The 12,113-nt window shown below is 40.9% G+C and overlaps 1 protein-coding gene across 2 annotated transcripts in view; it reads right to left on the bottom strand.

Annotated features, from left to right (window-relative positions):
- The window catches only part of HECW2 (HECT, C2 and WW domain containing E3 ubiquitin protein ligase 2), a 258,616-nt gene that overhangs the window by 44,753 nt on the left and 201,750 nt on the right, over window positions 1-12,113 (bottom strand). For both annotated transcript variants that reach the window (XM_024733635.1, XM_024733636.1), the window contains exons 18-20: window positions 11,889-11,998; window positions 2,537-2,657; window positions 707-820 (exon numbers count right to left, since the gene is read on the bottom strand). In XM_024733635.1, the coding sequence (XP_024589403.1) occupies window positions 707-820; window positions 2,537-2,657; window positions 11,889-11,998 (345 nt within the window). The remainder of the gene's footprint in view (window positions 1-706; window positions 821-2,536; window positions 2,658-11,888; window positions 11,999-12,113) is intronic.

The following is a 12,113-nucleotide window of genomic DNA, read 5'->3' as shown; positions in this document are numbered from 1 at the left end:
ATCATACTAAGTGAAGTAGGTCAGAAAGAGAAAGACAAATACTATATGATATCACTTATATGTGGAATCTAAAGGATGACAGAAATGAACGTATCTACAAAACAGAAACAGACTCACGGACATAGAGAACAGACTTGTGGTTGCCAGGGTGGCGGGGGGGTGGGGGGGAGGAAGGGATAGAGTGGGAGGAGCTTGGGGTTAGCAGATGCAAACTATTATATAGAAGATGAATAAACAACAAGATCCTATTGTATAGCACAGGGAACTATATTCAATACCCTGTGATAAACCATAATGGAAAATAATTTTAAAAAGAATGTACATATATGTATAACTGAATCACTGTGCTGTACAGCAGAAATTAACACAACATTGTAAATCAACTATACTTCAATAAAACAAACAAACAAACAAACATGTTTTCCCTTTGAGAGAAAGAGTTACGGGGAGAAGAAACGAAACTAAGTTTCTGCTCTCAAAAATGATCTATAGTTATGAGCTTTTACCAAAGAATTTCTATGTCAAATGATTTAAAAATCAAAGGAAGCTTAAAAAAAAACACAAAACTGAAAGGTTTAAGTGTATGAGAACAGCATTTTCCGTCAGAAGGATTTCCTGTTTCAGGCAACCGCAGGGGACAGTGTGGGGAAACATCCTCCGGCAGCCACAGCCTGTGCTTCACAGGCCACTTCTCTGTGCTACTCACCCTTCCTCCCCAACAAATGTGACATACAGCTTATTTCTCTGCAGGTCTTTTCTGGAGTAGCCCATAATCTGATTAAAAGCATCTTCGAGCAAGTGATCTCTTCTGATAATTAACCTGTCCAGAAAAAGACAATTTGAAAAATACAGATTATTTCCTAATCCTTATCTTTCCAGAACTGGGCACTTGCCATCTAATTTCCACTTACCACAATTAATTAGGGGAAAAGTGGAGTGACTTACTATCATAGCTATCTGCAATAAAGCACACATCTGTCTGTAACTCTTAATAGCATTAACAAGTTACAACAGAGAATCATTGGTAAATAGAGCACCCCACCTAAGACCTGTAAAACCAATGCAAGAGTCCTTTCTGAATGGTCACATCAATTTATCTCAGAAGGAAAATAATTAAAAAACAACACACACACACAAAACATTTGTTTAGGAAAGGAAGAGCAACCCTAGGAGGTAATGTTTTAAGCCTGAATGCACTTAGGAATTCAATTCTTAAGTACCTAGAAAGATAACAGTGAGAACAGGAAGGACAAAAAAATTCTCAGTGTCCTCCAAAGCAGTGGAGTTTACTGTTGTGCTTAGTATTTTTTTTTTTTTTTTTTTTTTTTTTGGCGGTACGCGGGCCCCTCCCCGTTGTGGCCTCTCCTGCTGCGGAGCACAGGCTCCGGACGCGCAGGCTCAGCGGCCATGGCTCACGGGCCCAGCCGCTCCGTGGCATGTGGGATCTTCCCAGACTGGGGCACGAACCCGTGTCCCCTGCATCGGCAGGCGGACTCTCAACCACTGCGCCACCAGGGAAGCCCTGTTGTCCTTAGTTTAACTTTAAAATTAAGTGAATCTTGAGATTCCCTAAGTGAGAGATACAAATGAATGATACTGGAGGTTATTAATCTACTTGTGACAATGACAATTTAAGTCACCCTTAAACAGGTGTCAATTTTCCCTTAATGCAAATAGTAATGGAAAGGGAGATGATAGGGAGGCTGAAGGTATGAAAGCTTGATCAGCAAGACCTTAGTAAGTGAAGCTCAGAGAGGTATGGTGTTTGGGGCGGGTTGATGTTTTCGAGGGTGATGAAAGGGGAACCTGTGAGTTCAGATGAGCAAGCCCTGCAAGGGGGGCAGTGAGCTGTGCGCCTGTTGGGCTGGGCAATTCTCTCACACACCCGGGTCCCGACGCTTCTGCAGTCAGACCCTCCCTCCTCTGTCCTCTCTCAAGTGGCATAGTGATCTCTAGTGGGGACACGGGACAGGGGTGGAGGTGGGGCTGAAGGGAGTATGGGTAAGTAGGAAGTTCAGATAATTCTAGGCCAAACAACAGGATGATGTTTCAATTTCCCCATTTAAAGGGAGGTGGATAAAGACAAGCAGAAACAACATTCATGACATATTCCGTTGGACAAGTTAAGCTTACTTCACAGAAGGAAACAGCTGAGCAGCAGTCCTACACTCAGGTCAGCCCAGGAGACAGTGACGTGCAATACAAGACACTGTGACAGCCTTATATCTAATGAATATGCGATATAAGTCAACCAAGAGGTACTTTTCAGGAGAACAAAATAAATCAGCTTTTAATTTTGCCTTATTTTTATGTGAAACATGGTCATCTCTTTCCTGTCTGTTTTAAAACCGTAAGTTTAATTGTGCTTCATTCAAGAACTATGTTTTAGATGATCCTGTAATTTACACATGCCCAAATAATTATGCCGACTAAAACGAAGGCTGGTCATCCCTAATCAATCCATTTCCTACATTCCAAATTGCATCCCATCTTTTCACCATCTACAAATCCTGGGGTTTGTATTATTTTGACTTACTTTAATTTCCCTGGGCCTTGTCCATATCCTTTAGTCTCTAACTTCCTGTAAAAGTTTCTTAGTTTGGCTTCAAAGTCTCGCTTGTAAGGGGCTGGAGCACGGGCATTGGCACGCTGAGTACCTACAACAAAGCACGAAGAGACGAGGGTGTGGATTTGTGCGATGTCCTTATGTTCATCACATCACCATGAAAAATATTAGCATGGGGCTGAGACCACAGTTAACAAGTAAAAGGAGGCAATACTTTTAGGTCCCTGCACTTTTCACCTCTCCAAGTCGAAGGCTGTCACAGAGCTTAACCAGGATCTTAAGATGTCTTCTTTGTGGCCTTCAAATCCTGTTTGAAGAGTTACAATGGTGCCCATGTGTTAGTCAAATACGTCCCTCTTTTCAGTCCAAATCAGTATGAGTCAGTTACTCATGTCTAATGGTAACCGTTCGGGGTGGAATATCTTTGCTTGTGGCTGAGATGATATCACAGCAAATAGACAGGAAGTTATAGTGTGAAAGTATGTGGTATGCAAAGCAAGAACAGTGAGTTTCCATACTTGATGAAAAACCTACAACATTATATTTCATACCGCAGGGTAGAATAATCTTGATTTGAAAACAGAATTCAGCCATAATTGCAGAAGGCACATGTCTCCTGGTTATGCAGAGTAAAAATACTGTGATTTGTTGCATTCTTAATACATGCCAAGTACTGTAATTATCTACAGATTATCTAAAGATGTCATGTCATTACATGTCATTCCACGGCAAGCATCATTAATAAAATATAAAAGCAACATGGTTTGTTCCTCTTTCCATAGAAAAATCTGGTTTTGTGTCACACTGTGACCAACCAACAAGCGGGGATACAAAACTGATGATGAATATGGGAATCGGCGCCATGAAAAAAACACTGGATATTTCCAAGACACATTTCACAAAACAATAAAAGAAACCAGAAAACAAAAATTGTGATGTCTTGTGCATTACATACCATGTAAGATCCTTAAATATATCTTTATGCATGAATCAACTAAGTGATGATTATTTTTTGCTAATACTGTGTTAGGTTCAGCAACAGATGCTCAGAATGGATAAGGTCGGGTTGCTGGAGTGGATATCTTGGTTGGGAAGACAGAAATAGAACATATCAAACAATTAGAGAATGTTTAAGTCTTAAACTAGATGGTATACAAACTCTAAAGCAGAAGGAACAAAACGATAGCCCTAGGGCTATACCCAGCCCTATAGATTTTGTTTGCCACACAATGTTCTAAAGATTTAAAATTAACTGCCAACATTTAAAAATGAGGAGATTTCAAGTAGAAAAAAAAAATCCTGATTTCTCGTGAAAGTCAGTTGGGAACTCTTGCAACAACTGGCTTGCATTTCCCTGGGGCTACAGAGGGCAGCTGCCCCATTAGGTGAAGCACGTGCTCTCCACTGTGCCACCGCCACTCAGCGAGGATGCATCTGAGATCAGTGTTATAGAAAAGTAACAGTAAATGAGGATAAGCAGAGATCAAAATGGAAAAGACTTTGGGGAGGAGATGTTATTGGAACCAGGCCTTATAAACATGGGAGAACTATAGTCTATACTGGGGCAGGGCAGCAAGAGCTGGAATAAGCATTGCCTGCATGTTCAGAAGACACGGAGGAGACCCCACTAACCTAGAGCAGAGGGGGAGTGCTAGGACGTAAGTAGGAAATTAAATTGGTCAGAAGTTTGGTATGAAATTATGAGAAGAATTTTTAAAGACCTAGCTGAGAAGTGTGAGCATGCCACTTCTGTGCCACCAGGGAAGCCCAATATAAAGCTTTTTAAACAATAACAATAGCTGTCATTTGTTGTGTCTGCTATGCATTAAGGACCATTCACTTTACAGAGAGGATCTTGGGAAATCCTCACAAGTCTAAGAAGCAGGCATTAGTGTTATTACTGTCATCACCACTTTGTAACTAAGGAAACTGAAGTCATATGACAGTGAATAGTAGATTTAGGATCTGAGCCAGGTCTGTCTGATGCTAAAGCAGCATGGGAAATGATGCTGGTGGACAGGAGCATATGAGGCTTTCTACATACTGAGCTGGAGAGGACAGCTGTTCAGGTGGATATACCTTGCGGACACTTGAAAATATAGTACTGGAGTTCCAGTGAGAGATCCGGGCCACACTTGTGGACTAAATGAATTAGTGTATGTGTGGTATGGCACTTCGTGCAGCGCCGGCTGCATAAGCAGCCCCATGTAAACGTCAGCTGTTATTGCTATTATCTGCATAGTTGTGAATACTAAACACATGGGGAAATGTACTGAGGTCGGGGAATGGAATTTAATAAAATGGGCTATTGATGAATAATATGTCCAGAGTTCTGTTGGCACAGTTATGAATCTTTTACCCAAAGAGCTAAGAGCTATGCCATAAAGGAAACAAATAAACTTGACCTTAAAAGGTCTGGGATGCAGAAGACTCCTAGGCAGTGGTTCTCAATCTTGACTGCACATTAGAATCACTCAGGGAGCTTTTAAAAATCCCAATGTTCAGGCCACAGCCAGGACATATGACATCAGAATCGGTGGGGGTGACACCCAGACATTAGTGTGTCATGCAGCTCTCCAGATGATTCCAACGTGCAGCCAAGTCTGAGAACCATTATCTCCCACAAGAAGGTCAAAGGTAACCAATGAAACACCTGGGCATCATCCAGGGACCAACACAGGGGAATACTTCCCATGTATTTGAAAGGTATCATTTGCAACATGAAGGACCATGATCTGCATGGACTCTGGGCTCCTCTCTTGGATGGCTGAGGGACAGAGCCATGCAGCACAAGTCCAGTTAGAGTGGCAGAATAAAGCTTTTGCTGCTGCAGTCTGAGTAACTGCAGACTACTAAACCCAGACAGCTCAGAAAGCAGCCATAATGAATCAGCTTTCAAGAGCGCGATCATTGATAGGGAAGAGGAAAAACAGGAACAAAAGACCGAAAATCTTTCAGGACTCAAAAGAAACCCGATTCTTGAAGAGTTGATTACTTTTGAAAAACAGCACATATACTATTGCTATATAATTTGAGATGCTTAAAAGGATGTGGCGAATGCCGTAACGCATTCCATCAATATCAATACAGACACTTAATAAAAAATAGCTCTGACTCCTTTTAAGCTCTAGGTAAAGGAATTCAATTATGGAGGCTCTGGAGACAGAAACTGTTAAATGCAAAAATTCTTTTGCCAATAGTTCTATGATGAAAAAATCATTTACACATTACATCATGATTTAAAAATTACAATAAATTATGCTGTTGGCCCTTGTCAAATTCTTAATGCAAGTCAGGTGCAACTGCCAAGAAAATCCAGGGCAGAAACAATATTACTTCCACTTTGGAAATAAAACATTATCTTGGGAGACTGAGCTCACAGAACTAAGAACCGTAACTGTAAGTGAAGTTCTAGAATATAATTCTCTTATAGAGAGAGTAATGTCATAGTCTTTATGGTCTTAGGAAAGGAAGTCAGATACGAAAAGGTCAACGTTACATATAGGAAGTGATCAAATGAAAGGCTGGTTTTATGGATAGTCAGTATTATGTTAATTATTTATGGGAAAAAATTTCAGTAACAGATATCAGACTTTTTAAAAATCATTGCTAGGCAGGCCTAAAGTACTTCCATACAGTGTTACACTATTTCCACATACTGTTAAAAAACTGCACAATCACATACAAACTAAAGAATTCTACCAGGCAAAGGATGATACTAGAGGCGATACTAAAGGTGATACTAGAAAAACCTTGGCATCAAACAGCTAAGAAGTCTGGGTCTTTTTTGATGCTGGGTGTGCCACCCAGAACCCAGAATGCTCTGATGACTTGCTCTTGGTCTGCAATGGAGGGGGATGAAGCTCAGCCTAATTCAGCATGGTTCCAGGCCTATGTACTGGGATGGCTCAGAAGAGAATTTCTTTTCTGTTCACTTTCTAAAACAGATAAACTCTATGACTTTTTTTTTTTTTTTTTTTTTTTTTTGCAGTATGCGGGCCTCTCACTGTTGTGGCCTCTCCCATTGCGGAGCACAGGCTCCGGATGCGCAGGCTCAGCGGCCATGGCTCACGGGCGCAGCCGCTCCGCGGCATGTGGGATCTTCCCAGACCAGGGCATGAACCCGCGTCCCCTGCATCAGCAGGTGGACTCTCAACCACTGCGCCACCAGGGAAGCCCTCTATGACATTTTTAAAACAATAATTCCTTGTTAGTGAATGAGAACAAATTATCAAGCATTATAATAATTTCTGGAAAACTCTATCTTATGGAACATAGATCAACAATGGAAATTAAGAAAAAAACCAACCAACCAAACAAACAAACAAAACCTCAAAAAATAGCTGGCACAAAGCACAAGCAAGGAAGTCCTGGCATTTTTGCTTTATTCTCTAAGAGTAATAAAAGGCCCTCAGGTCATTGTTTTGACCTTGTTGATGCTTCCATTTACCTACCGTTTATTTATTTGATAAACTGATTTTTCAAATGTTGGCAAATTAAAAGCAATTTATTAAAAGGGGAAAGCTGGAGGGCATGCCAGTGACAGGCATCTTCTGAGAGCGTTAGGGGTGGGAAGCAAGGGAGAGTAACAGCAACAAAAAACACAAAAATAAAAATACCTGTATATTGTGACAGAGATAGTATTTGGTTTTCCTCCAGTCTCTGGAATCATAACTCCCCCATCCCCACCTACCCAGAGAGCATCCTTCATTTGTACTGTTTGGTTCCTAGATCATCCCTGTGGGGCTTAGAAAAGAGAAGGGATAGAACACTTTTTCTAACAACAAGTATAAAGCTGCTTCAGAGACTGTGGAAAAGGGGAGGGATGGAAGAGGGAGAAGGGAGGGTGGGAGGAAGTCAAAGAAGGAGGAAGGGAGAAGAGGGAGAGAGAGACGCTGAGAGAGAGAGAAAGGGAGGGAGAGAGGGAGGGAGAGACGGAGGGGGAGAGAAAGTGAGGAGGAAAGGAAGGGGGAGGGGAGGGGTGGGGAAGGAAGAGAGAATATTTGTGAAAAGAGCCGATGAGATAAGCAGCAGCTGGGATACTAAGACTTTGGAGGAAGAGAGGGGAAAGAAAGTCCTGTGTGTTGAGAGAAGTAACTGCCCTGAAGACAGCCTTCGGTAAAGACCCACACAGCTCTTCAGTGCTCTCTCGTCTGTTTTACTTCTCTTGAGTGTGATCTGGTGCTCTACTGGCTTCCAGAGTGTCCAGTTCTAGTCAAGTTATAACAGCTCTGTATGCTGATCCCCCCGAACCGTGAAATATCCTCAAGGCACTGTGTCTAGGGAAGCAGGGAGAAGTATAATGTATTTATGAAAGAGTCTCAGCAAATGGTGGGTTAAACAAATTCTCAGATGTCTAATGTCACAGCTTTGGTCACGTGGAAAATTCACATAAGTAAGCACGTCTCCAACAATATTAGGTAAATTAGGTGTTCTTGCATTTCAATTCCTAGAAATGTACAGCTACAAAAAGTCCTTAAATAAAATTCTGGATCCTATATTTGGCATAATAAACCATATGGTAATTGGAAAGATCTTTTCCTTCTGGCATAGCTAAGGTTGGGACTGGCATTATAATGGTCCTAGAAAAACAAACCTTCACATTCCAAAATTTTGACAAATTTTAGGTGAGCACTCTAACAGCTGCAAAAAGCAGCGAGTCCAAGTTTCCAAAGCCCCTCTCTCTCCTGCACTTGAAAAGACATGTAAATGGGCTTGGAATGGGGAAAAGTATGGAAAGTTTAGCAGGTTCCTGGGTGTTCTGAAAGAAGATCATTAAAATTTATGATTGTCGTAATTTTTCCAATATTATTCTCATACCACTAAAAGGGATGAAATTCTAGTCACAAGAAGGAGCATCAGACAACTTGAAAAAATCTGTTAGAAATGTTTTCATAAGAACTTTAGGAGTACTGGTAGAAGAGGCTATTTTACTCAAAGAAACATCAGATTCCTCCACAGGGTAAATAAGGCTAGTCCTGCCCTTGTTTCATGTGGAATTAGTTATAGTTACTTCCATTGATATCAGGCAGTACATCCCGATTTCAAGATCAAATAAAGTCCACTGAAATAGAGTAGGCCAAAAATATGGAGATGATTCTTCCTGAAAATTAAAACCACCACAAACACTGCTAGCAATTTAAATATATTTGGGTTAGACATGTCTTTGGAAAACGTTTAACTCTCAATCTGCTTCCAGAATGCATTTATTACCACCATGGGTTACTTATGTACATTTGTGATGCTACATGAAAAGAAGAAACTTAGTCACCATTTAGAATGTTCACAGAGTCTCAAGTCCAGCCTGTCACCGAGAGCACATGCTTTTGCAGAGCTCAGAAGGGAAAGAATCCGGTGAGCTACTTTTTCTCTAGGAGGAGAGGCCACAGAAAAGGTCTGGAAAAGAGAGCTTTGACTGGGATGAGCAATACTCCACAGAGCTTCATTCCTTTAGCCATAAAGCATGAGGTGAAGGGACAGCCCATTTAAACCCCCTCGTAGGTTCTAGCTAAGATTAAGGCCAGTCAGAATGATTAAATATCTAGGCAGTCAGTTCTGCAAACATGATATAGATTTATATATATCAGTTATTAGTAGTTCAAATATTGACAAATTAGACTTCTCAGATTTCCAGAAAGAGAGAAAAAGGGATAAACTAACATTTATTGGATGCTTGACATGTTTTAGGTACCAGGTGAGGCATTCTCCTCCAAATAGCCATGGGAGGTGATTACTATCATTCCCATTTTAAGGAGAAAGAAATTCAAATTCAGGAAAGGAAGTAAACTGCCCAAAGTCACACACAGTTGGTAAATGACCAAGGCCAGCTGTGAATTCCATTAATTTTTCCCCTACACCTTTACACTTACCCATAGAGCCATATACTTATTTTCTTTTCATCCTGTATCATCAAAATAAGTGTCCCTACTTTGTTCGAAAGTTGACCTGTGCTTTGCCTCCAGTGTCCTGCCTTCCCACGGGCCTGTGCTGTGCTGACCGTTGCTTCTTCACCCAACAAACCACTTTCCTTCCACCCACATTATCTGACCTCCGCACACACATGCTCAACTTCCCCATCCTAAAATCCCTTCCTTAATTCCTCTTCTCCTTCTAAGTACTGCCTTATTTTGCTTCACTTCCATATTTCATGAAGAGAGTATTTTTCATGCCTGTTTTCTACTTTACATCTTCTAGCATCCTATAACTGGTAACATTCCAGTTCATGACCTATTAATTCATAGAAACTGCTTTGGCAAAGGCCACATATAACTTCATGATTTTCAAATCTAATGGCCTCTTCTCAGGCCTCATCCTTCTTGACTCCTTTGAACACCTGGCCCTGTTGGCCACTCCTTCCTTCTTGAAACATGGCTTCCCCGAAAAGACTTTCCTAATTCTCTCCCAAAATCCATTGGCTCTCTCACTTTCACTTGCACCCTCAGCCCCTCCCTTAAATATTGGAGCTGCTCATGTCACCATCCCCTATTTTCTCTTCTTTTCACTGACCTGTCCTCCCTACTTCCTCTGTCTACCCAATGGGCTTCAACTGCCGCCGGCACACCTGTATTCCTAGCTGCTAACCTCCCCTGAGCTCCAAGACTCTGTTTCCAGTTGTCTTTGGGTTCCCATCTCCAGTTGGATGGCCCAAAGATTCTTCAACAAAACATGTCTCAAACCAGCCTTTCACCTCTCCCCTCCACTCTAACTCTTTTCCCTGTCTTGGTGTTACCATCTGTCTAGCAGTCTATGTGGTGAGAACCTTAGAGTTTGCCTTGACTCTTCCCTACTTGGACTTAAAGTTCTAGAATCTCTACATCCAACATAGCCTTTGAATTAACTCCCTTTTCTCTATCACTGTTACTCCAGCCCTTATCATGTCACCTGGGTTAATGCAACAGCCTCCCAGATGGTTTCTCTAACTTTAGTCTCTCGTCTTCTAATACATCCTCCACATGGCCACCAAACGGAACTTTATAAAACAGGACATTCCTGTTTGTAAATTTTCAGTGGCTCCACATGGAGTACAAAGTAACACTTCAGTGGCCAACCAACTCTAGCTTATCTTTCCAACCTGTGCTTTGAGAACTTGCCTTTACTTGTATCTATTAATTTGTCCTAAACTACTTTCATGCTTCTGTGGTTTAGCTCATGCTACTCCTTAGAATGTCCTCGTTCCTTTGGTCCACCTGGTAAAATCCTATTCATCATTCTTCAAGACTTCCCTTTATACCTTTCCCCAAACACCCCACCCCCATCTTGAATGAAGAATTGTTCCCACACATTTCTTCATTATAGGACTAAACACAGAGCTTTTGGAGTCACTTGTTGACTTACTGCCCCACCATGAATTTTCAAAGGCAGAGACTGTATTATTCATCTTTGTAGAACCAGGGTCTAATTCAGGGCTTGGATCATAGCTGGATTCTCAATAAATCTCTATTAAATGAACAAATTAATAGACCTTTTTCTGTTTGCAGTATTCAGTTAGGCTGTAGCCTCACTATGATACCAATATATGAAACAGGTGTTATATATCAGAGAACACAGAGCAGCTTTTAGTGACACATACGGAGTTTGGATTTCTATTAAAATAGTTTTAAATTCTGATAACTGCTACAGTGTGAACTATATATGGCTTATAATAAGGATAAATAGAGCTGATGTTCTGTCAACATCATGACTACTTTCCTTAAAAAATAACTCATTTGCTAAGCTGCATTATCTACTATTTATTCATTCATCCATTCATTCCTCCATTCACACCATACCCCTTTCAAAAAGAATTTAAACTTAAGATTTTTAGTTAATTTCATCTATCAGAATGTTCTACCTGCCCATGTATCTCTGGTCTTCCTAACTAATGCAGTTAGTAACTACTGAAGGGAAAAAAATTATCCAAGACCATTAAACTCACTAATTCTAATTCTATAATATTTCTTGAAAATAGAGATTTCTCTTTATTATTCATTGACTCAATCTCCTAACTAGAACTTTTTAAATCCAAAAAGCTAACATAGCATTTTGTGCCCTACTATTTTCCAAGATATATTAGGCACTACATAACATAATGAAAAGTAAATTCTACATCTGAGTATTTCATACTGCTGACATTTATCCTATTTTGGAATGTCATTATTTTCCTGTCAAAATAAATTCCCATGGAAACAAGCCAGTTTTAAGAGACAGGAAGTACCACAGAATATGTACCTGTGCTAACAGTACAGATGTACCCAAAGTGTTCCCTTACTGTCCTTTATGAGGACAGAACATGTGACTTCAGGGCTCACTCCTCAGAGAAACTGCATGCAGCCGGTGGACTCACCTGGTGAGTTCTGGGGAGAGGACACAGGAGAGCCACGTGGGGACTGACAGTAGCTGGGATGGAGTAAGGCATGTGGAGGCACATATGACATTATCTCTTCTTCAAATAAACTGGGGAAAGACAAGAAATAAAATGCATACTTTAGCCAAAGAGGTGGGTAAATGCCTTGTTTCCGCAATGAGTAAGTCGATCTCTCGCTCTGACCAATTCCATCTGAGGTCCATT

Source organism: Neophocaena asiaeorientalis, unplaced genomic scaffold, assembly GCF_003031525.2.
Source record: "Neophocaena asiaeorientalis asiaeorientalis breed wild unplaced genomic scaffold, Neophocaena_asiaeorientalis_V1.1 scaffold24, whole genome shotgun sequence".
NCBI lineage: Eukaryota > Metazoa > Chordata > Mammalia > Artiodactyla > Phocoenidae > Neophocaena > Neophocaena asiaeorientalis.
The sequence above is the reverse complement of the archived record's forward strand: the minus strand, read 5'-3'. Positions and strand labels throughout refer to the sequence as shown.